The sequence below is a fragment of the Lampetra fluviatilis genome, chromosome 11 (genome assembly GCF_964198595.1).
Source record: "Lampetra fluviatilis chromosome 11, kcLamFluv1.1, whole genome shotgun sequence".
Classification (NCBI taxonomy): Eukaryota; Metazoa; Chordata; class Hyperoartia; order Petromyzontiformes; family Petromyzontidae; genus Lampetra; species Lampetra fluviatilis.
Genome location: NC_136285.1, coordinates 825986 through 851094, shown reverse-complemented (window position 1 = coordinate 851094; position 25109 = coordinate 825986). Strand labels below are relative to the sequence as shown.

General features: G+C 45.5%; 1 protein-coding gene across 1 annotated transcript in view; it reads right to left on the bottom strand.

Annotated features, from left to right (window-relative positions):
* Positions 1-4680: 4680 nt before the first annotated feature.
* The window catches only part of LOC144934715 (complement C3-like), a 161342-nt gene continuing 140913 nt past the window's right edge, over positions 4681-25109 (bottom strand). Inside the window, exons 39-42 of the mRNA XM_078860768.1 lie at positions 22387-22476; positions 17871-17954; positions 15738-15876; positions 4681-5991 (exon numbers count right to left, since the gene is read on the bottom strand). Of these exons, the coding sequence (XP_078716894.1) occupies positions 5850-5991; positions 15738-15876; positions 17871-17954; positions 22387-22476 (455 nt within the window). The 3' untranslated portion in view covers positions 4681-5849. The remainder of the gene's footprint in view (positions 5992-15737; positions 15877-17870; positions 17955-22386; positions 22477-25109) is intronic.

Genomic DNA, 25109 nt, shown 5'->3' with positions numbered 1-25109 from the left:
AAAAGGGAATTTTAACCACCTTTGATATATGTGCCTCAAATTGTAATGACTGGTCAAACTGAACACCAAGGTTTCTGACCTCCCATGTGAGACTGACATTGTGACCATCAATTCACAAACGAGACGAACCAATTTTAGAAAAATGCGGATGGGAACCGATGAATATGGCTTCGGTCTTATAGGCATTTAGTAGCAAAAAGTATTGGCACAACCACTAATTTACTACTGTTAGTGATATAGATAGTGCAGATGAAGCTGTTGCATGATGTCATATGACACAAATAATTCCAAAGGGAAAATACAATATTGAAGGTGTGGTCCACCCGAAAAGGGAAAGAGTGTTGGGGAAAAGCAGGTACCGGGAAGTGGGGAGGAGAGATATAGTCATGTGCACGGGGTATTTGAAAATGATAAAGGTGTGCAGCAAGCTGGGCTATTGTGTTCGAAACAGGTGGAAGACCACATTCCATTAAGGTGTCCATCACAATTGAGCGGGCCAACTCAGCCCAGCTCTTATACAGGTAGGAACAATGTTCCACACTGCCCACCAGGGATTTTTTGTCTGTCTATCTGTCGTGCATAAATAAATATATAATACAAACAGCTCTTTGATTGGTGGAGACCTACTGCCGGGTATGGAGAGGGGAGGGGCCTAAGGGAAGGGGGTCAGGGGAGGGGCCTAAGGGTATGGGGGGGGGTCAGGGGAGGGGCCTGAGGGAGGAGGGTCAGCGGAGGGGCCTGAGGGAGGGTGGTAAGGGGAGGTGTCTAAGCAAGGGGGAGGGGCCGATAGTTAAGGGAGTTGAGGATGTTGGGGAGGGTGGGGGAAAGGTAAACACGCCCACTCATCCAACTGCCTCCCCTCCCCTGAACGCCGCGCTGAGTGTGTGTGTGAGTCTGACAGTGTGAGAGTGTGTATGTGTGTGTGAGAGTGAGTATGTGTGTGACTCTGAGAGTGTGAGAGTGAGTGTGTGTGTGTGAGTCTGAGAGTGTGAGAGTGAGTGTGTGTGTCTGAGAGTGTGAGTGCGAGTCTGAAATTTCCTTCCGCGAGCAGTATAGATAACCATCAAGAATTACGTTGTTTCACTTTGGCAACCGCACATATCATTCATTCCACCGCATAACGCGAGCTTAGACGGCGATGGAGAGTCTTTAAAACAGGCATGCGACGATATTCATACGAAAGGCAATAAAAGCAAATTATCTACCCCAAAGACAAAGTATATGTCAATTAATTCATTGGCAAGATTATACAATTAACGAAAATGAATGACTAAAATACTTCTAACAATCGTATTCATGTAACTCGATGGGCAGCAAATGCTTTTCACGATCAGTTGATATGTAATGCACCACCTTGGAATGGCAACCCTTCTCGAAACACAAAGATAACTTTTTGGAACAATCTTATTCGTCCCGATATGCGTGTTGTGTGCGTGTGTCTTCTTTGATCAATTCTTCGCATAAAGCAGACGCCGAGGTTGGGCATTCCTTGTACCAAAATGTAGTTTGTTCCCTGTGGAGCAGTGAGTGTGTGTGTGAGGGTGGGCGTGTCATACAAATGGCTTCGGAGGAGTTCCCTCTCGCTCGGGCGTGTCGTCTGCAGCTGTTTGTCCGCTGCTGGATGACGAGTCAGCACGACGCTCGCCGTCGTGGTGTGCGATAATTCCGTCGTCAGATAGCGCGCGCGCTCGTCAGCTGAGCAGGTTCCTCACTCGTCTTGGTTCCCAGCTGGTGCTGGTCGATGTGTGTGTGTGTATTAAAAACACGGCGCTCTCGCTGGCGCTGACACTCTTGCTCACGGGTGGCTGGCTCAGGCTCTCTCCACTGCTCCGTTCTCTCTCCTTGCTTTCGCCTTTGGTGTGCAGCTGCTTCACACGGGAACCCGCTGGTGCCTCTCCCGCCCTCACTTCAGGGCTGCGCTGGCTCAGGCTCTCTCCACTGCTCCGTGCTCTCTGGCGATGAATGATGCTCTCGTTCGTTGCGTGATCGACGTTGGGCGCTTTCCGCTATTTCACGAGAGTGATAGCAGGAATCCTCGCCAGCTTCACTCGCACTTAACCACACACCGTCACTTCTCTCGGCGAGACATGACACCAATGGTTGGGGTCGGCGACTGCTCCCTCGTGACGGCACCGCAAGCCTGAGCAAGACTAAAGCAAGACTGAATTGCGTGATGTGCGCTTGTGCTTTAAACAAAGAACGTGAAACTCCCTCCCCTCTCGGCGCGTTTCTTGCGAGAGAAAAACAAACAAACAAAAACCAGATGCCCTCTATCCGCGTCCTCTCTCCGCGGCCGCCCTGACTCCCCACTCCCTCTGAGTGCTTGTCATCTCGAGGCCAGATCCCTTCATACGTATTTATGGCTGGCATGTGTTTGTGTCGAATTGTTGGAAGACAAAGGTGGCCAGGGAGGCTTTGGTTCTATGGGATACATATTATGTGGTCCTGTGTGTTAGATGTATTCCTTGTATCTCTTATGAGTTACCCCCGGTCTTAATAAATTGTGGTTACTATTCGGTTTTATGTTTAATCAATATTCGTAATGCTCCTCATTACGTCATTATTTTGAGGGTTTTGCCAAGCTTTGTTATGAGTCTGTCTCCAGGAATTAGTGTTTTATTTTGAGTCATATTTCAATGCTGGAGGAATAGTTTTAGTTTGGACTTAAGTTTTTCGTGATGGCAGGGGCTCGTGTATTTGGTTCATTTGGTGAAGTTACATAGATACAAAGATACAATTCAAAATAATATATATGAATTGCATAAGGGTGACATAAAATAAGTAATAATAAAGCAACTAATATAGACTGCAGTCTATAACGTCGATTTGTTCTTTTTGCTGAGTTTCAAACTTTTACCGTTAAGGAAGATGCGAGTTGTAAAGTTGTTTGTCTCTGCTCTGAGCGTGTGTGTTTTTCTCTAGCCCTGCATATTTATCCTGAATCGTCCAGAACGTTTTGGGAAGGTCGGGGTCATAGGCCCTTTGTCAATCTGGAGATTTCCAGATAGTCTCTCACCCCTCTTTGCCCCGAAGTTTGTTGTTTCATGGAATGTTTACGACCTCCAGATGCTTGGTGTGGCTTGTGAGGGGTAGAGTTGAGAGTTTTGGGGGTATCTGTTTTATATATATATTTTTTCCGATTATTGTTATAAAAAAAATTATTGGCCGAATTATTCTTAATATGAATTTGGAAAAAGGCTTACATATACAACAGGGGCATGAGGGAGGGGTGAGGATGACCCTGTTTGGAGTGCATGATGGGTAGGGGGATAAGGTGGAAGGGAGGTTTTGGGGGGTCACGCGGTAAATTGCCATTATGCGACGCCACCTGATGAGCACCGGATCACTGGCATTGAGGACCCTAGTTTTGCACGTATTTCCATGTCCGGAAGTCCCAGTTACCACGTGCCGGCTCAAATGTGTTCTCTCTCCCCTTTCAGTTCCTGCAGGATCTCTTGCACCATCTTCCATTCTGTTGCTTCACCCGATGTTAGAAAGTCCAGCCATCTATTCCCAATTTGGGTTCACAGTTTTAGCCGGGTATAGGAGTTGAGATTGCACCCTGTTTCTCCAAACTAGATGTGTAAATGTAGGAGGTTGCTTTTCTTTTTGTCCACCGGCGTAAGGTCTGGGGAAACAAAGGTGCGGTTGCCCATCATGAGGGTACCTTTGCTGCTCGGATTGCCTTCAGGGTTTCCGTGGCACTTTGGCGGGTTGCAAACAAGATGGAGTCCCTTCTGCCTCTTCTCACCACACGGTACGCATGGACTATCTCCTCAAGTTTCACTGGGAGCATGCCAAGGGAGTCAGTGCATTGTTGGGTGTCGGGCAGGTGTCATGGTATGTTCTATAGGGAGGCCGTTCCTTCCGGGAGGCCGTATGCCTTCAGTTGGCTTTCCCGTCCTTTACGTCCAATCTGTTATATGCTTATTTGAGCTCCAACATCGTGGCTTCGTGGGTCTTCGTCACTTAATTCTGCTTCTCATGCGAGGGTTGGATGGAGTTGATGGCTGCTTGTAGCTTCTCCACCCTCCCACACACCTTTATTCAGCTTCTCGTTGAACACTTTAAATATAGCAGTGTTCTCCACCTTTTCCGGTAAGGCTTTCGGGAGATCCCAGGTTCCTTCCCCAGGGGCATCCGATCTTGACTTGATTGGGGAGGCTAGCGGGGAGGAAACCTTGGCTTTTTTACCGGGGAATCAGTCTTCCATCGTGTTTGTGAGTATGGGGAAGGGTTTTCCCTGGCCTAGGCCACCAGATCAGGCCCAGTTCTTGCATCCCACCCAGGTGCTTGGCAGCAGGGTCTTGTAGATTGTTTCCAATGGCTTTGGGTGGAGAGGTTCATTTACCAAAGCCTTCCTTCATATCTTCAAGGTTAGGAGAGAAAAATTAAATTTTTTATCGATAAGTGGAATACCTGGTTTAAAAGGGGTCCGTTGGTTGGGATGGGGTAGGAGCAATCCACTTCGAGTTTTTCACTCAGTCATGACATCACCAGAAGTCCTGAGCTACTATATATACTTTTAAATCTAGTTTAAAAATGTATTTCTTTATAACCACTTTGTGTTTAATTTGTTGTACTTCTCCTGCACTTCTGATTAGCATGGTTGGCTGCGTATGTGCGAAAACAGCTCACCATCAGTGTGTGAATATCTCATTATGAAAACATTGAAGCGCATTACAGTATATGGCAATATTTTATTTATTCAAAACAGTACAATCAGAATTATAACAGAATGTGCACAATTGTATGACTATACTCGTCTAGGTGAAACCTTACAAGTGATTGCAAATAGGTGCAGAGGATAGAATAAATTGCAAGCACTAATTATTGTTTGGTAATTGAACATTACCTGTTTACACAAACAAGGCAGGATGTGCTTAAAGTTGGCAAGGGTTTTGATTATTGCAGAAGACTAAAATATTACATCGAATTTGAAATATTTTCTGGACACTATTGGCAAAGACTAATCTAGGTTCAAAAGGAATGCGTGTAGATTCTGTGTATTGGTATATCTTTAAATGATTCAATCAAATAACAAGTTACTTGGTTATGCTGCTACTTGGGCATCGGTGTACGTGAAGATAACTAAAACATTTGTCAATCACACTATGGCCTTCAAAGGGAAAATATATATAATAGGTAACATTTTTGGCAAAATTATGTTGTGGGAATAATTGTTTTTATATTACTGGCGTTAATAATAAATTGGCACAATAAATGCATGTACACATGCTTATTTTATTTTTTGACTGTCAGGTAGTGGAGTGCCTTAACGACACAAATTTGGAAAGATTATTACAAGGCCTAACACAAGATCAATTATGAATCATATCATGGGACCTCCTTTGCCAGCACGAAAATATGATAATAGGTTTTTCCCCTTTTTTCTGGTAACAAAACAGGTGTTGAGATGATAATTGGTTTTTTACCCTTCTATCTGGCAACAAAACTGATACCTTTTTTACAAGGAGTCATGTTTGCATAGACCACAATACCTGCAGCCATAATGCAAACAAAAAACATACTCTGATAATATATGCACTGTCTTTGAAACTGATTGGTCCACACCAGAGACAGCTTTATTTTGAGCCTCGTCTCAAACTGTGTTAGACGCCTTGGCGTCCTCTGGTCTACATGATTCCTTGTAAAAGGTTTCAGTTTGGTGTTTTAACATCTCAACACCTGTTTTGTTTCCAGAAAAAAGGAGAAAAACCTATTGTCATATGAATCATAATATTGGATGCGAAAACCCATGCGCTAATTTAAATTGTATTTTGTACTTTGTAAAGGCATCTAAATGCACATGGTAGAATGCGTTGTTGTAGTCAATGGCTAACCACCCTTTAAGAAGAACAGCCTTGGATCTGCATGCTAAACTCATATTCGCGTTTGATGGCGCAAAATGCCTGCACGTTTGGTTGGTTACACTTCTCATCCATGGGCCATTGCTCCACCCATGAACTGGAGTCCAACACGTACTGAAACCTACACATGCAAAAACACAAAGTTTTAGTGGAAGACTCCACATTCAGGTACACGTGTGTAAATGGTGATGTTCACGTGTGTACTACCTGCTATGACATGGTTCGGGAAAAATCCATGGTCATTGAATTTCAGTAATATTCTGTTCACTTAATAGGCTGACTTGAATATTGTAAAAACTGTGTGCAATCTTGAAATCCTCCTGGACTCAAAACTATCTTTCTCTCATCATATTTCTCATTTCCAAAACTGCTTTCAATCACCTATGAAGGATTTCCCAGATCTGCAACTCCCTAACTCAAGATGCTGGTGAAATGTTAATTCATACTTTATAACTTTAAAAATATTCTCCTATTTGGCCTTTATAACTCTATCATTCAACTCATACAAAATGCTGCTTTTTGTCTTTTAAAAAAGTGTCATGTTCTTGTTCCGGCTTATATTTCACCTCTCATTTCTTCATATACCCCATCGAGACTCCTTCGCTCATCTAGTCGAGTTGCTAGTCACAACAAAGATCAGGTGTACGAGTATAGGTCGGCGTGCTTTCTCGTTTGCAGTTACATCTTTGTGGAATGCACTCCCATTGTACACACGTCATCAGATCAACTCCCTTTCAATATTCAAATCACACTCAATGCATGTATGTTGAACTTCTTTTGCACCCTATGTAGCCAACCGTGCTAATCGGAGGTACGGGGGAAGGACAATAAACTAAACACAAAAAGCAGATTACATGACTCCAGTTCTACAATGTTTCTACTTGCTTATAGTCATTGCATTAATTTTGAGATGGCAGTGACTGTTTAATATTATGCATAATCTTTTCCATGCCTATGGCACAGTGTGTGAGTTAGCATTCTGATAGAGGTCCCTCCGCCCGTAAAAAAAATCTACATTAGAGTGTAATTAATTACATCCCTAGACAATAAATACACTTTCTTATTTACTGCAGTTTATAATCGATATGTGCTAGGGTTTCATGATATTCAGTGATTTAGGTTACTCTTTGCATGTGTAATGCGAGCGTAAGCGGAGTTCGCTGCTCGGCTCTGGGCCAATCATACGGCCCATGGTATTGGGGGGCGGGTCCCAGTATGGGGGCGTATGTGAAGGTCCGCCGCTCACCTCGGGCCCAATCGGATGCGAAGTGAGCAGGGGCGGAACCTAAAGGCGGAGCCAGCAAGGCGCTATGCGGAGGCCAGATCTGGAAGGTTCGGTAAAGGGCGTGGTGAGAGGGAGGAGACAGGGTCACGTGGTGAAGAGAATATAGGTGGGATCCCGGAAGGGCTTGTGGTCAGTTGGTAGAGTCACGAATCGGAACCACGTTGGGTGGCCGGAGGGATTCCGCGCCATCAGCCACGTGGCTGGAGGAGCTTGGGCACACCGTCGGCCAGCGGTGTGCGGGAGCGGGGAAGCGGAGAGACTGATGGGAGGGCGCGTGTGGGGCGCGCGCGAGGAGCAGCTGGTCTGCTGTCGGGACCAGCGGAGTGCGAGTGCCAACGGGAATAAAGAGTGACAGCAGTGTGTGGCGAAGTCCTTTATTACATTGGGGTCAGAAGCGGTTCAAGATGTCAAAACATCTCAAAAAGAAAATTCGCCTTTTTCGGATGACGACGGGGACCTTACTCAAGCGGTGGCGGTCCCGGGTATGGATGGTGCGGACGGGACGGCGGCAAGCGACACGGCGGGAGTGCAAGAGATCGTCGCGGGAGCCGGGCCTTCTACGTCTTCGGGCACCGAGAACGGCTGGCAGCACGTAGCGGAGCAAATTGATTCGCTGCGGGCTATTTTGCTGGACTTGGTCACTCTGGTCGTGCCGGCGACGGCGCCGGGACAACCACGCATCGGGCCTCTGCAGGGGGAGACGTCGGGTGGGCCCGAGCCGTCCGCCATTGTGGCCTCTGCGAGGCTTCCCGCCTTCCCCGACACGCGGCAGGATGCCGCCATCTTGGGCGCGGTCACGACTGAATGGCGGGAAGCCGCCATTTTGTCACCGCCGCGTGGGGCAGACGCTTCGAGTGGGAGCAGCGGGAGGGCTCGCAGCCACCGTCTGACTTCTATAAAGGAATTTGCCATTGGCGGGGATTGGAGCGCATTCGCTTGGCATTTTGAATCGACTGTCCGCTCCGCCAAGTGGACGGATGAGGAGGCCTTGGAGGTCCTGCCAACACTCCTCGATGATGCATCTTTAAAGTTTTTCCGCTCCATCCCAGCTACAAAGCAGGCAACGCTAAAGGAAGCTTTCGACGAGATGGCGGTAGCATACGAGCAACCGGACGACGCTCACCGTAGATTTGTCCAAAGACAACGGGCACCGGAGGAATCACCCGTGGCCTTCCGTGGCGCTTTGATTGCGCTGGCCATGGCCGCATACCCCAAGACCGAGCCCGACTTGTTGGAGCCCTTGATACTGGGGAAGATGTTGGAGTTGTCCAAGGACCTGGGCATCCCACTGCCCATGTGCGGCCACGAGCAGCTAACCTCCCGGTTAGCTGCCAAGTGCCTCGACGCGCAGTTTAACTTGTGCCGTTGGGCGCAGATGGCCATTGATGGGAAACCCATTGGTTGGACACCATCGAAGGTCGTCTTCATCCGGGACAATGCGGGGCCTGGCGATCTCACTGCGGCGGCGGGCCAATGGGTCCCGCGGAAGGGAATGGTGCCACGCTCGGTGCCCTCGTCGGCGGATCGCCGGGACGCTGTGGGGGCCGGGCGGTGGATCGACATGGCGTGTTATCGCTGCAGCCATCTCGGACACTTCGCACGCGAGTGCTGGGGTCGACCTCGTTCACCTCTTCGCCCGGAGTCCCCGCCTAAGGATGCGCCATCGGCGTTGGACGGTGACCCGTGTCGGGCAAGTCGGTAAGCATCAGACACCCGGCAAGGCCTGTCACCTCATTCATCGTTATCTGAGTATGTTCCGGGTGCCTGTCCTAATAGGGGGACTCTAGCTGATCCGCATCGGATGGTCACGCAGTGGTGGAAACTGGCTCGCAGAGTCGTTGCGGCCGCCACAGGGACTTCTACCGTGCCGGGCTCTATAGAAGGGGTTGATGTGCGGATTTTAGTTGATTCGGGCGCGTCCACCACTATCGTCTCGGATGTTATTTTCCATCTATCCATTCTGGCGTCGCGGGTACGTCTGGTTTTTGATACGTGTGTTGCTGCTAACGGGGGGAGTATGGGCATTGTGGGCCAGGTGGAAGCACACATTTCCGTTGGGGACGTGTCGGCTTCGGGGACGGTGTTGATCTCCAGGTCCCTCACTGTGCTTTGCTTATTGGGGACCGATTTCCTGGCAAGGATGCCAATTAAAATAAGGGTGGATCAGGGTTGCATTGAGTTGCCGGCTAGCCATAAGATTTTCTTTCTGCCGTCACCATGGGGCTGTTCCACCCCGGACCTCCTGGTGCAGGCGCTGGCCGACGTCTCGGTCGACATTCCTCCGGGATCGCAGATGCTCATTCCGCTGCGCTATCGTAAACCCGTGCCTGGGGTTGAGGGGGCGGCGGGTTTGTTGCTGTCGCCATCCAACGCTGTTACCGACGGCCTGGCGCTGGTCACAGCCCAGACAATTATTCGTCCGGGTCAGCCTCCGTTTTTGCATGTTTTGAACGGAGGCGCAGACAATGTTGTGGTGCCGGCCGGTACGGTCTTGGCCCATGCCACTACCGCTTTCACAGCCCATGCTGAAGCAGATTGGCAGGGTCTCGTGGCGGGGGTTTCGGCTTCTAAGTCGCCGGACGATCGATGGATCGCCGGGTTGTGTCAGGAAAACACGTCCCTCACTGTGTACCAGCGGTCCGCGCTTCGCGCGCTGCTGTCCAAATATTCCTATGACTTTAGCAAGGATGATTTCGATCTGGGACGCACCTCGCTGCTTTCCCATCACATTGATACCGGAGATGCTAGTCCCATACGTATGAATCCGCATCGGTTGAGCCCCTCGGAGAGGGATCACGTTCGCGGTGCGGTGGATGATATGCTGGCCGCTGACATTATCTCTCCATCTAACAGCCCATGGGGTGCTCCGGTTGTTCTGGTAAAGAAGAAAGATGGTAGTCTGCGTTTTTGTGTTGATTTTCGGAGGCTAAATAAAGTGTCGGTTGCAGACGCGTACCCCCTGCCGCGTATGGATGAGTCCCTCGACGCCTTGTCTGGGGCGAATTTTTTTTGACCCTCGACCTCTCCTTGGGGTTCTGGCAGCTCCCCCTTGACGAGTCGTCGAAGGAAAAAACGGCTTTCCGTACGCCGCAGGGGCTTTTTCAGTTTAATTGTCTCCCCATGGGATTGAACGCTGCACCCGCTATGTTCCAAAGGTTAATGGAACTCGTGTTGACCGGCCTGCAGTGGGACACATGCCTGATATATTTGGACGACATCATTGTTTTCAGTTGCACGTTTGAGGAGCATCTTCAGAGATTGGATGCTGTTTTTGCGAGGATGCGTTCCGCTGAATTGAAATTTAAGCCCAAGAAGTGTCACCTTTTGCATCACTCCGTGCGCTATTTGGGTCCCATTGTCAGCCCTGATGGGGTGGCCATGGACCCGGACAAAACGGTGTGCGTTCAGGACTGACCAACTCCGGCCACAGTCGGGGACGTGCGTCGATTTGTTGAGTTCGCTTCCTATTACCGCAGATTTGTACTAAATTTTGCTACAATCGCTAGGCCGCTGCACCTCCTTACGGCGAAGAATCAGAGGTTCAAATGGGGGCTGGAGGAGGAGAAGGCATTTCGCGGCCTACGAGATCGATTGGCGTCAGCACCGATGCTGGATTACCCTGATTTCGCTTTGCCTTTCATTTTGGATACCGACGCTAGTGACACGGGTATTGGCGCTGTCCTATCGCAATGTAAGGGTGGCGTCGAACACGTTGTGGCTTACGGGAGCCGCGTTCTCTCTCCGGCTGAGACCCGCTATTGCGTCACCCGGCGGGAATTGTTGGCTATCATGCATTTTTCTTCTTCGTTCTTTCGGTAAAGTCATGTAGAATGGAAATAATAAAATTATAAAAAGTAAAACATAATTAAATAATTCTCACGACGTTTCGGCCACAATGCAAGCAGCCGTCCTTAGGTGAAGAACAGGTCTGTCAGAAAGACAGCGTCTGAATGAACACCACCAGGCTTGGCAGCGTATATTTAAGCTGGGTTGGAGGGGGAAGAGCGCCTTGACAAAGGAATTTGCATATCAAGAGGAATTTAGCATATTTATGGGAAATGCAGATATGTGATTAGTACTACTTATGCCCGTGCATTATGCAGGATTAGCAGCATCAAAGGGAGGGAGCGATATGGGAAATGCAGGTATGTGATTAGTACTACTTATGCCCGTGCATTATGCAGGATTAGCAGCATCAAAGGGAGGGGATAGGGGTAGCATTAATAAAGGTAAGGAGTGTTAATAGTATGTAGCTGCAGTAACTAAAACCACCACGTAAAAGATACTAAGAGGAAGCAACGAAATACACGACGGTCAATGGTACAGTGTATAATAACAAATAGTATACAATTTATATGCTTAATACAATGTACAAAGTAATATATAGTATCGTAATTGTATAATCATATAGTGAATATACAGCAGTGTGATATACATTAGGGTGGGTAGAATAATACATAGTGTAATATTACAATGTATAAGGTTTAGGGTGGTTTATAGCAATACAGTATATAATTTAATGTTGGGTTTGTCTATGGCAGTATATAGTACGGTGTATACTCGTGTGATGTAAGAAAATAAAGTTTAGATGGCAGCATATTATATTTTTTACGACGTAGAATTGTAATGTATTACTCTTAGTAACTCAACTTATTGTAGAGTATATTTAGTATACTGATGATACTATGTAGTTTATACTTTAGTTGTTTACGTGGTGGTTTTAGTTACTGCAGCCACATACTATTAACACTCCTTCCCTTTATTAATGCTACCCATATCCCCTCCCTTTGATGCTGCTAATCCTGCATAATGCACGGGCATAAGTAGTACTAATCACATACCTGCATTTCCCATATCCCCTCCCTTTGATGCTGCTAATCCTGCATAATGCACGGGCATAAGTAGTACTAATCACATACCTGCATTTCCCATAAATATGCAAAATTTCTCTTGATATGCAAATTCCTTTGTCAAGGCGCTCTTCCCCCTCCAACCCAGCTTAAATATACGCTGCCAAGCCTGGTGGTGTTCATTCAGACGCTGTCTTTCTGACAGACCTGTTCTTCACCTGAGGACGGCTGCTTGCGTTGTGGCCGAAACGTCGTGAGAATTATTTTATTATGTTTTATTTTTATTATTTTATTATTTCCATTCTACGTGACTTTACCGAAAGAACCAAGAAGATGAATCCCTGCAGTCACGAAAGTTTTAAATCGAAATATATCATGCATTTTGTCCGCCAATACCGCCCGTATCTGTATGGCAGGAAATTCATTGTGCGCACGGACCATGCAGCTTTGCAATACTCCATGAAAGTTGACCAGCCATCTGGCCAGCTGGCACGATGGCTGGAAACTTTACAGGAGTTCTCGTTTGACATTCAATACCGTAGGGGTTCTTGTCACGCTAATGCGGACGCGCTCTCCCGACTGCCACATGGGTCCGCCTGCGCGTGTGCCTCGGGCACGAATAGGTGCACGCGGGATCCACAGCCCCCTCAGCCTGTCATGTCCACTGTGGATAAGCCCGCAGACTCCACCTGTCCGTAGCCGGCTGATGGGGTTTTGAATTTTCCGCGTTCCGTGTGGGTTCGTGAACAATTGCTCGATGACTCGTTTGCGGCCTTGCGGAGTCAGGCTGCAAGTCAAAGGGGTATCCGTCATCTGATGGGATGGATTGTTGATGTGGAGAGAGGACTTGCGGGGTCGCTGGCGCCTTGTCGTTCTGTTGTCATTGCGATATGAGTTGATTCGAATTCTGCACACTGAGAAGTTGTTACATCTCGGAGTGCAAAAAACCTTGTTGACATTACGTGATTATTTTTGGCACGGCATGACGACTGACGTTGTCGGGCACATTCGGGCGTGCTCCCACTGTGCCCGGCGAAAGCCCCCCAAACAGCCGTATGTTCCCCCAGTGCAATCGATTAAAGTGACGCGGGTTAACGAATTGGTGGCACTGGACATTCTGGGGCCCTTTCCCCCGTCCGCTCGGGGGAACAAATTTTTGTTGGTCGGGGTTGAATATTTTTCGCGATGGCCAATGGCTTGGCCTTTGCCCGACCAGTTGGCGTCGTCTATCACGGAGGCTTTCCTATTCGGGTATGTGATGGACAAGGGGGCGCCGGAACGATTGCTCACGGACCAAGGGCGAAATGTCTCTTCGAACCTACTGCGGGATGTGTGCGACGCATTGGGCACTAAGAAAGTTCGGACCTCTCCCTACCATCTACAAACTGATGGGATGGTTGAGCGGTTGAACCGGACCCTGTCGGCCATGCTCTGCCATACGGTTAGCGAGAAGCAGGCCAATTGGGATTTGCATATCCCGGGAGTATTCTCCACTTTACCGGATGGCACCACATGCGTCAACGGGGTATTCACCTTTCTTTTTAATGTACAGACGCGAGAATATGCCGCCTGTGGAGGTGCAGCTTGACACGCGTGCGAAGGGTCCTGTTAAAACCCTCCCCAAATATATTCACAAGTCCGTTCGGCGCGTGGCGGAAGCACGGGATGCGGCACGATTGGCTACGGCCAAGACCCAGGCCAGAACGAACGGTGCGCCCGGCGCTCTCATCGTGCGTCCCCTTGGCGTGTGGGGGACATGGCCTGGCTCCACTGCCCACAGGTGCCGGTGGGGACCTCCCCTAATTTGCACAAACCCTGGCAAGGCCCAGTGGTGCTGATTGAGGTTCCTAGTCGCCAGTCCGCACGCGTTCGTGTCGGGTCGCGCCGTTGGTATGTTCACACGTCCCGATTGAAGCCCTATGTTGCCCCTCGTGTCGATGCGTCATCTCCTAACGTTGCCTTGCCAGTGTCTGTCGCGTCCGACGTGCCACTGCCCTTGCCTGTTCAACCTGCTAGCTTGCCTGTCGTGCCTTCTGTAGACGGGTCGACGGTAATCCTACCGGACACAGAGATTTCTGCACACGGTGGGCCTACAACGGCGATGGGAGTACCTGCTTCCGCTGCCCCTCAAACCCCGCCGAGTTTGCGGCTGGAAGGAGCCCCGATTTCTGCAACGGACGGGCCTCCACCAGCAGTGGATGATTCCGGTTCCGTCGCTCCTTCAACCCCGTCCGTACTGCGGTCTCCGAGGGCACCGATTTTCGTGAAGGACGGGCCGGTGGCCCGCACTCGTTCCAGATCTCTTCCCTTTCGTTGATTGTATTCGTCGTTATTGTTGTCTTCTCCGTTGTTCTGTTCTTGGGGGTGTTGCCGTCGCTCGCGTTATGTTCATCCTGATTCAGCCGGGCCGGCTGGTCCTTTACATCGGGAGGGGGGGAGGGTCATGTAATGCGAGCGTAAGCGGAGTTCGCTGCTCGGCTCTGGGCCAATCATACAGCCCAGGGTATTGGGGGGCGGGGCCCAGTATGGGGGCATATGTGAGGGCCGCCGCTTACCTCGGGCCCAATCGGATGCAAGGTGAGCAGGGGCGGAACCTAAAGGCGGAGCCGGCAAGGCGCTATGTGGAGGCCGGATCTGGAAGGTTCGGTGAAGGGTGTGGTGAGAGGGAGGAGACAGGGTCACGTGGTGAAGGGAATATAGGTGGGATCCCGGAAGGGCTCGTGGTCAGTTGGTAGAGTCACGAAGCGGAACCACGTTGGGTGGCCGGAGGGATTCCGCGCCATCAACCACGTGGCTGGAGGAGCTTGGGCACACCATCGGAGGTTCTGCTGGCTGGCACTCGAGCGAAAAAAGTGTGGATCAGGTGTGGCGGTCGAAGACTCCAGAATTAAGTTTTACACTCATCTAAAGTGCCTCGGCACCATACTCTACCAGAATGTCATTTGATAACCACATGCAAAATATAGTCAGGTCCTGCAATCTTCATATCAGGGCATGCCTTTTGAACCTAGATTAGTCACATTCGACCACTATTGAGTTGTGTGTAGCATAGTATCGACAAGGCTTGATTATTGCAACTCACTACTCTTTGGGACGTCTGGCAAAAACATTTACGAAATTGTAGCATGTACAAAATTCTCTGGCACTTGTGACAAGTACTGCAAGATCTGACCATGTCTGTTCAGTGCTCGCCCAGCTGCATTGGCTTCCAGTTACCAAACTAATGTTATAAGGTCGCACTCATTTCCCACAAAGTGTTTGCCATAAATGAACCACAATACCTTGCTGATTTCATCAAAAAATATAATTATGCAAACTCCGGTCAGTTTCGCAGCGGCTTTTGGTTGGCCATCGAACCAATATGGTTACTGCATCGCGCGCTTTCAGATGCACTTTTGCGGCTGTCTGAAATGCTCTTCCTTCTGATATTAGGAAGCCACTACAGATATGCACTTTAAATCTATATTGAAAACTCAATTCCAATTGAGACATTTTTTGGAAATATTTTGAAATTGGCAAATTTACACCATGATGCCAATAAACAATGGCCTACTAATTTCACATTACGGCATAGATCTTCAATATCCACCTTGAAGCAGACGGTCCATAGTATTTTATGGTTAATCCACCCACAGTAATAGCCAGGGCAGCCTGCAGGATTCAAAACATTAACCACTCAAACAAGCAGCAGACGCAATACTGCTGGGCTGTGCCACTGTCCCCGCCACTCACCTGTCATTCTTGTCCTTCGTCTCTCCCTTGCGTCCCATCAGGAGGTACTGTCGCGGTGTTTCCATGCCAAGCCGGCCATCACATGAGCGGGTCACAATGAATCGGCGTATCGCTTTAGGTTGAATAGCCTGATCTTGGCCTTTGTGATGAAAGTTAGGAGAGGCACACACACATTTATATAAGCCTGAGATAGCCAATAACGTATGTAATTGTGTATAAAAATGTTTTTAAAACAGCATTTTGTGAATATAAAAAACACCACATTTAATGCGCCAAGTATTATTGTTTCAGCTCACAAGCATCTTCAGCACATAATCCAGGAATTTGTCCTGAAGATGCTGGGCACAGTTTCCACTCTTCTTCTTTCATGTGGCTGATGTAGATGCAGAGCAAAAACTACAAATTCAAATTCAGGTGGTCAATCCAGATAACTGCATCAATAGAGTGTATCGCTGTGATGTTTCCTTTGTATATATAGATTGGGCGTTGCGTAGTTGTATGTTGCATGGTCTGTTCTGGATGACCACAGTCACACACTGGAGTTTTTAATTTCCATTTGTGCGTCAGGTATCCGCATCTGCCATGATTTGTGCAAATGCGATTTAAGATGGACCATGAGCTTTGTGGAAGATCAAAGCCAGGGATCTTCTGCACTGGGTCTTTTACAAGGTTTTTTGTTCGTGAAGTCTTTTGAACTCCATTCAGCTCTCCAAGTTTCATTAGTGTTGAATTCGTATTGCGTTTAAGGTGAAGCAAATGGGTCCTCAAAGGCTTGGGTGACTTTAAGCGATGTAGAGGGATGTTATTGAGGTCCTGATGAATGGGAACGCGACTGTTTTCCTCGATTTGCAGGACTTCTCAGAGGATTGCAACGTTGCGGAAACCAGGGTATTGGGGTCAACTTGACGTTTCCAGTGATACACCACATTGCACTGTTCAGTTGGTCATCAACAAGTCGAGTGCGACTACTTCTGGTCCATACTGATGCACAGTATCCGGCAACAAGGTACACAAGGGCCATCATTGATGTCCGTAGCACTGGTGCTGATGCTTCCCAGCTTTTGCTCGCCAGTTTTTTTACCAGAGTTGACCCTTGTTTTGGTCTTGGCAGCTACTTTTTTCAGGTGGTTATGGAAGGTTAGCTAGCATATGGTCCAGCTTCACTCTGAGATAGGTTGGAGTAGGGTCGTGTCGCAGGGTTACCGTAGATCACTTTCAAAGTGTGCTTGGCCCTCCTATTGTCAAGGTGAAATGCAGTGACTGTTGTTTTGTGGAGATTTGGCTTGAGCCTCTAATTGTGGAAATCTTACCCCATGGTGTTTAGGTCTTTGTTCAGAGTGGATTCAATGTCATTGAAAGTGGCTCCTTACGTTGCTAGGGCAAGGTCATCCGCATATACAAATTTGCATGACTCGATTGGTGGCATGCCACTGGCCTTGACAAAGAGAGTTGGCATGAGTACTGAAATCGTGTGGCAATCCATTGTTGAGGAAATGGGGTGAGCTGGCTTTGTTGCCCACAGACACGCAGTCGCCTATTGCTCAGCATCATCCATATCAGGTTTATTGTTTTTTTTCAGGCAGGGAATGGTTTCGGGCTTCAACATCAAGCCCGTAATTCAGACTGTGCTGTAGGCTGATGACAAGTCCACAAAGTCTGCACCAGTCTTGGATTTCGTCTGGAATCCAGCCTCAATGTTCGTTGCAAGGGCCAAAACTTGGTCACAGCTTGTGCCAAGGCCGGAATCCAGCTTGTTCTTCAGGGATCACAGATTTGACAAGGGGGATGATTCTCCGGAGGATGATGTGCGCTCCAAGAGTTTATAGGTTGTGCACAGGAGTGATAATGGCATATAGCAATATTGGCCACCATGCTTTTGTCTAATTAAGTGAAACGTCACGTCTAATTGATGCTAAAGTTTGTGGTGCCAATTATTATTCCACTAACTGCTTCGCTGAAACAACAATTGACACATTAAGTATTTATACGCATGGCAATTTCATTAATATGGCTGTGTAGAGTGTTGGAGGGTCTTAACGACAAAATATTGGCCGGATGATTACATAGCCTAACCCAAATATCGTTTATGGATCATGATTGTATTGCGAAAAAACAACACCTGTTCCCACTTACCACTTTTTATTACAGTTTGAATGTTGACAGTGTAGTAGACAAAACTTCCAACTTCAGTGCGGTTATCAACGATCCCCACATATGCTGCAATTAGAGGTCAACACGGAAAGTAAAGACGTCATTTGTCTTGCCATCCTTTAACACAGAATTGATACCAATAACACCTGCTTTCTTGTTTCATTTGGTTAATTGCTTAAATGCGTAAATACCATTTCAAGATAAATCATACAATAGGTGTTCCTTTAATAGTATATACATTCTATTTTTTTATTCCTGAAACGTAGCAGTTTGCAAATAATAACTTACAAAGCATCTGAGCAATGAAGATGTAAATGTGTAATTCTCAGAGTCCTGATTGCTTGAGTGAAGTCTATACAACATGATGATGTTAAGTTACTAATGGCAGCAACATGCCCCAGCACCTGAAGACGGAAGCTTGTGTTGCCTCCGAAACGTCGTGATTTTTATTTTATTTTTATTTTACTTTAATTAATTTTTATTTTTTACCTACGTGACTTTACCGAAAAAACCTAAGAGTATGCCCCAGCAGTAGCATGTCTGTACCTTGTTGCAGAGGATTGCTGTTCAAATCTGGTAGGCCACCCTAGTTAATACTGCATGTATATTAACTATAAAATGATATGTGGAGTCTGCTTCACAGTGGATGTTAAAGATCCTATGACGTATTTTAAAGAAGAGTGGACCATTTTGTGTAGGCGTCATGGTTACAATTAAAAAATTACCCGCAAATTACTACTGCGATAAATTATCATCATCCCCTACTGCTAATATTACTCAGTGAAGTTTTCCTGAGTAAGCATTTTAAAAAAAAAAGCTTTTTATTTTAGCAGGTAAGACCCACTGAGCAATATGACTCTTGCTCAGAAGCTACCTAGCCACAAATGATAGCTCAGTGAAGTGGCTTATGTTGAAATGTATAGCAGCCAAACATGCCAAACGCATGTTTCTAAATGTGGATGGAAAAAACTGGAGGACCTGGAGAAAAATCCACGTGACCAGGGGAGAACATGAAAACTCCTAATATACAGGCGTTATGGTCTGGATCGAATCTACAAGGTAGTTAACATGTTGACACCGTGGCTCCCCATTTGTAATAAATAATAACATGAAAACACTTAAACACTTTGCAGAAATCATATGGGAAACACCGACATGATATATTAACGTAATTTAGTGTAGCACCTTATATAACTGCCATCATTATATCTGCTGTTTATCGAATGGTTGCCAATAAATTGAAACTTGAGTCACTACCTATGAGATCTTCACTCAAAACTGCTCTAGAGGAGTTGTACACCCCTAGCTGCCAGTGCTATTCAGTGGCCTAAAATAAAATGTTTCGCTCCAGATGATCGCTACAAAGTATGACCTGGGTTTGATTTAGTGTGCTGATCTGAAAGGTGCATTGAAAAATTATAATACTCCGATTGATGCTCCTGCTGTTGTGGAGTGACTCATGCAGCCAGCTATGGCTGCAGGGTTTTGGTAGTACACGTTGTTTATGCCATTTATTGTGCAAATTCCGTCACAGTTCCTATGATTGCTTTTTCATTGCTTTCATGGCTTTATTTTGGTCATTTCGAAAAGTGTATTGGCTTAGCCATGTTTGTTTGTTGTAGTACAGATGTAGACTGATGGACTTAATCTAAGTTGTTTTGTGGTTGTTGTTGTTTGACTTGCATCCCACTGGGATTTTTGTAAATAGCGTTGGTGTACGGTGTTTTTTCTGCAATATTTTGCTGTCTTTTCTTGGATTTTCTGTTTGCACTTACTCACATATTCACTTTAAGATGTTTTTTGTACATGTTTTTGTTTTTTGTTTGTTGCGGTTGCACCCGATTCAAGAGCCGAATGGCTCACAGGGCTATACCTAATAAATGAACTTGAACTGGTGGATGAAGGCCTCCCCATGCCTATGTCATCGGTCATGGCCCTTCAATGCTAGAATCCATACCACTCCTGCACATTAACTGATATAATGTATCTATCTCTGGTGCTCATCCTCTCGGGCGGGTGCTATTCTATCATGATGGCAGGGTGGCCGAATGGTGGCCCACTTGTGTCACACAGCAAGAAAAGCCGAGGGTTAATTCCCAACTCGAGCTCCATTCTGTGTCGAGTTTGTATGTTCTCCCCCTGTTCTGCATGCATTTCCTCCAGATTATATGGTTTCCTCCAACAGCTTAAAACATCTGAACTGTCATTGATGTTGGCTAAACATACCAATGCAAAAAAATGAACTGCAAATTACTTAAATAGGACTACACACACAGAAACATTTCCCCCAACTATAAAAACTTGGCAGGACCCTCCAGTCTTGAAACTCAGTGAAGCTTTCATGGGTAAACAAGTGTAGTAATTATAATAAAACATTGTCAATCGCAAGAATATAGTAGAATAATAACTAAATCTGACACCAGTTTTGTGCAATGGTTATCATCCCATCTAACAATGTGTTGTCCAAGCCCACACATTCCTCACAGTGAATAGGACATACTCTTTGGTTCTTTCGGTAAAGTCACGTAGGTAGAAAAATTAAATAAAACAAAAAATAATATATGATATATTTTTTTTTTAGTATGGATTCTTGCAGTCACGAAAGCTTTAAATCAAAATTGAATAGGACATCTCTGAATTGTGTTTGTTCCCTGATCCATCTGGTCCTCTTTCTGCATCTCAGTTTTATGATGAGCATGCATCTCTGTATTTCTTCTTTGCACACTTTTCATATTCTATTCTATTTTGCCAGGGCATGTTTCTAATCCCTGTTCTAGCTGGCAATATGCACTAATTGAAAACATTCTTCTTCAGTTGCATCGACTTCATATTCTTCATTACCTAGTTCAGCTTTCCGACAACGATCCCTCATGCTCTTGTGCACTTCTTTACATATTTACTTGTGAAATTCCATCCCACATTTTAAATAAATTCCTGTAATTAATAACTTTGCATTTCATCAAAAACGTGTGACCAGCCCATTCACTAACTGTGTATGCAAAAATATAATGCCTCAAATCACAGAATGGTTCCTCAGTCATTCCTCAGAAACAAAAACCTCATTTGAATAATCACAGACCTTTCAGCCTCCTATCACACACATATAAACTGTTTGTGAAAATCACAGAAATCGGAATTGCAGACATTTTTTAGGCAAACCATGCAGATATACTTTCCAGAAGAAAGAATTGCTCCATGAAATCATGAATATAAATAAGATGGCCCTCCCTGGTTTGCGGACTTTCTTTACTTCATCCTTTAATATAAATTGCTAGCCCTTTGCCCATCCAAGGACGGGTGTATTGCAGTACATCTGAAACTTGCAAGCGAAAAGCAGACGTGATATTCATTGCATCCATTCATGTGCAATTTTTAAGGGCTCGGTGACACAGACCTATTTCATTTTAAGGTCATAATCCCTTGTTCATCATGACGTCCTTTTTACTTATATGTCTCAATCACGTGACAGGGTTCTGCCTTTGTAGTGAGGGTTGTAAGTTGATGCCAAGGAGGGGGGAGGAGGCGCCTCAGCCCCCCGTGGAGTGACGTCAGCCGCTAATTATTATGAATGGGGGGGTGTCCATTTGGAGGACGTCACCTTATAATGATTATCAATGAGGGGGGCTGTTCGATGTGGAGTTACGTCACCTGCTCATGATTATTAATGAGGGGGGGGGTGCTCCATGTGGCGTGACCTCACCTGCTCATGATTATGAATGATGGGGGGCGGTCCCTGTGGAGAACGTAACCTGTTCATGAAGTTTAATGACGGGGGCTGGCCGACGTGGAGTGAAGTCACGAGCGATGCACACAGGCATTCTTGGCTCATTATAGTAGGTAATAATAATGGGGGGGGGGGGGGTGTCCATTAGGAGGACGTCACCTGCTCATGATTATTAATGAGGGGGGCTTATCGATGTTTAGTGACGTCACCTGCTCGTGATTATTAATGAGGAGGGGTGGGGGGGGTGTCCATTTGGAGGACGTCACCTGCTCACGAATATTAATTAGGGGGGCTGGTCGATGTGGAGTGACGTCACGAGCGTTAAGGACATTCCTGGGTGATTATAGTAGGTATTTTAGTTTCCAAGGTACAATATTGCAAAGTATAATTCAAAGTATTCTGCCATCTCCCTGCTTTGAGACAGGGTCGTTGCCTGAAATGTTAGCGTGATATATATTTGGAAATCATAATTCAGTGTGAATGATAATTACCAGTGACCTTAAGCAATCATAATTGGAGGATTAAACTCTTATACACGTGACAATTGTATTAGTTTTTCTGTATCGGGTGGTGGAGGGTCTTAACAACACAAATTTGGTCAGATCATTAGATTGCCTAACCCAAAAATCTATGATGAATCATATTAGCTCCGAAAATGTATATGTTGAATCAATGATGAATGCCGAGTGTTTTTGGTCCAAGGCAAGAATGTAAAACAGAGATCTGGGTCCTGTTGTAAATGTCTGTACGAGTAACAGTGACACAAAACGTTACCGTAGTCGATTCCTGCAACACAGGCCGCTTCTTGTCTGTGTAGTACAGTGATTGACGTATCGAACTTTGGTTTCTTGGCAGGGCAACTCACTGACAAACACAAATATAATATATTATTGCATTTTACCAACACACCAATAGAGAAATGAAATATATCAATCAAGCAATCAACTCACAACATGCTTTTCAATAGTTTGTCATCTTTTGATATAAAAAAATACCAGTTGGCACAGTGTTGCAATTGTCAGCACACTGGACGTGCAATCTCGATGGCGCTGATTCAATTCCTGCTTCTGGCGTGGCAGTTGAAACAGCAGTAGTTTATTTCACCCCCACCTAATTCCTACCACGCAGTATGAATGAGTTCACCACAGTGAGTTGATCGGCAGGTCACGTGTGGTGGGGTAAAGTGTTGGGTTCGACCACCTCTTACAACAAACATCTGGTTAACATAAAAGTGTTGGGAAAATACACTTTGGAGTTTGCTCTTGTGGAGACCCGTGTGCCAGGAGTGGCACAAGCAACCACTTGCAGTATTGTACCTATACCATTTTCTTTTCATAAAAAAAAAACATTTGCAAAGCTTTGCTAGGTTTTGCATGGTAAGGTTTGAAGCTCAGTGTTTCAACTGTATCATACAGCTCACATTGTCTCTGACAAACAGCACTCACATCATGGGCATCTATCCAAATGCGTTCTTACAGTATCGTGTAATTATGCAAATTATATATTTGTAACAAAAACAACATTGCGTTATCAGTAGTGCATCCCACTGTGTAAAATAGCACATGCTTCATATGAACAATACCCTCTAAATATAATATAACATGTAAAAAGTGGGTGTGAAAGATGTATTTTGGTGAGACTTGTTTTACATGTATCCGTGCTAATAGAAGGACTTCTACAACTAAACACTGGGGGTGGCACAAGAACGTTTTATTTTCCATATTGGTTTGGGAAAATACTATAAAGTACTATTTTAGGTCAACAGTCTGAGCATGTATTTCTGAATACGATATATTCATATTTGCATGTGAAAAATGTTGTGTTTCAAATGATTTCGATTTAAAGCTTTCGTGACTGCAGGGATTCATCTTCTTGGTTCTTTCGGTAAAGTCACGTAGAAGGGAAGTAATAAAATAATCAAAATAAAACATAATAAAATAATTCTCACGACGTTTCGGCTACAACGCAAGCAGCCGTCTTCAGGTGAAGAATGAGACACTGCCAAGCTAGGAGCTTATATATAAGCTGGGTTGGAGGTGGAAGAAGAGCGCCTTAACAAAAAGAATGTGCATATCAAGAGGAATTTAGCATATTCATGGGAAATGCGTAGGAGGTGGGCGGGGGGGTTTCAAAGTCATATTATGCCCATGCATTATGCAGGATCAGCAGCACCAAAGGGAGGGTGCAGGGGGTAGCATTAACAAAGGAAAGGAATGTTAATAGTATGTAGCTGCAGTTACTAAACAACCACGTAGAAAACTAAAGTATAAACTACATAAAAAACTAAAGTATAAACTGCATAGCATCATCAGTATACTTACTATACTCTACAATAAGCTGAGTTACTAACAGTAAGTAATACATTACAATTCTACGTCGTAAAAATTATATAATATGCTTCCATCTAAACTTTATTCTCTTACATCACACGAGTATACACCGTACTATATACTGCCATAGACAAACCCAACATTAAATTATATACTGTATTGCTATAAACCATATACATTTTTATATAACACTATGTATTATTCTACCCACCCTAATGTGTATCACACTGCTATATGTTTACTATACAATTACGATACTATATATTACTTTGTACATTGTATTAAGCATATAAATGTTATATATTCCCGCAGGGAATGGATTCTTTGCTCTGCTGCAAGTTTCCCCCACGACTCACCCATTGACACGACGGTCAATGGTACAGTGTATAATAACAAATAGTATAACATTTATTGGTGGTTTATAGCAATACAGTATATAATTTAATGTTGAGTTTGTCTATGGGAGTATATAGTACGGTGTATACTCGTGTGATGTAAGAGAATAAAGTGTAGATGGAAGCATATTATATAATTTTTACGACGTAGAATTGTAATGTATTACTTACTGTTAGTAACTCAGCTTATTGTAGAGTATAGTAAGTATACTGATGATGCTATGCAGTTTATACTTTAGTTTTTTATGTAGTTTATACTTTAGTTTTCTACGTGGTTGTTTAGTAACTGCAGCTACATACTATTAACATTCCTTTCCTTTGTTAATGCTACCCCCTGCACCCTCCCTTTGGTGCTGCTGATCCTGCATAATGCATGGACATAATATGACTTTGAAACCCCCCCGCCCACCTCCTACGCATTTCCCATGAATATGCTAAAGTCCTCTTGATATGCACATTATTTTTGTTAAGGCGCTCTTCTTCCACCTCCAACCCAGCTTATATATAAGCTCCTAGCTTGGCAGTGTCTCATTCTTCACCTGAAGACGGCTGCTTGCGTTGTAGCCGAAACGTCGTGAGAATTATTTTATTATGTTTTATTTTGATTATTTTATTACTTTCCTTCTACGTGACTTTACCGAAAGAACCAAGAAGATTTCAAATGATTGTTAAGGTCCAGACACAATGATGAATACAAAGAGTCTTGCAGCAATATTTTACACCACCTGACAGCCACATAAATTAAATTGCCATATTTCAAAGCATATAATAC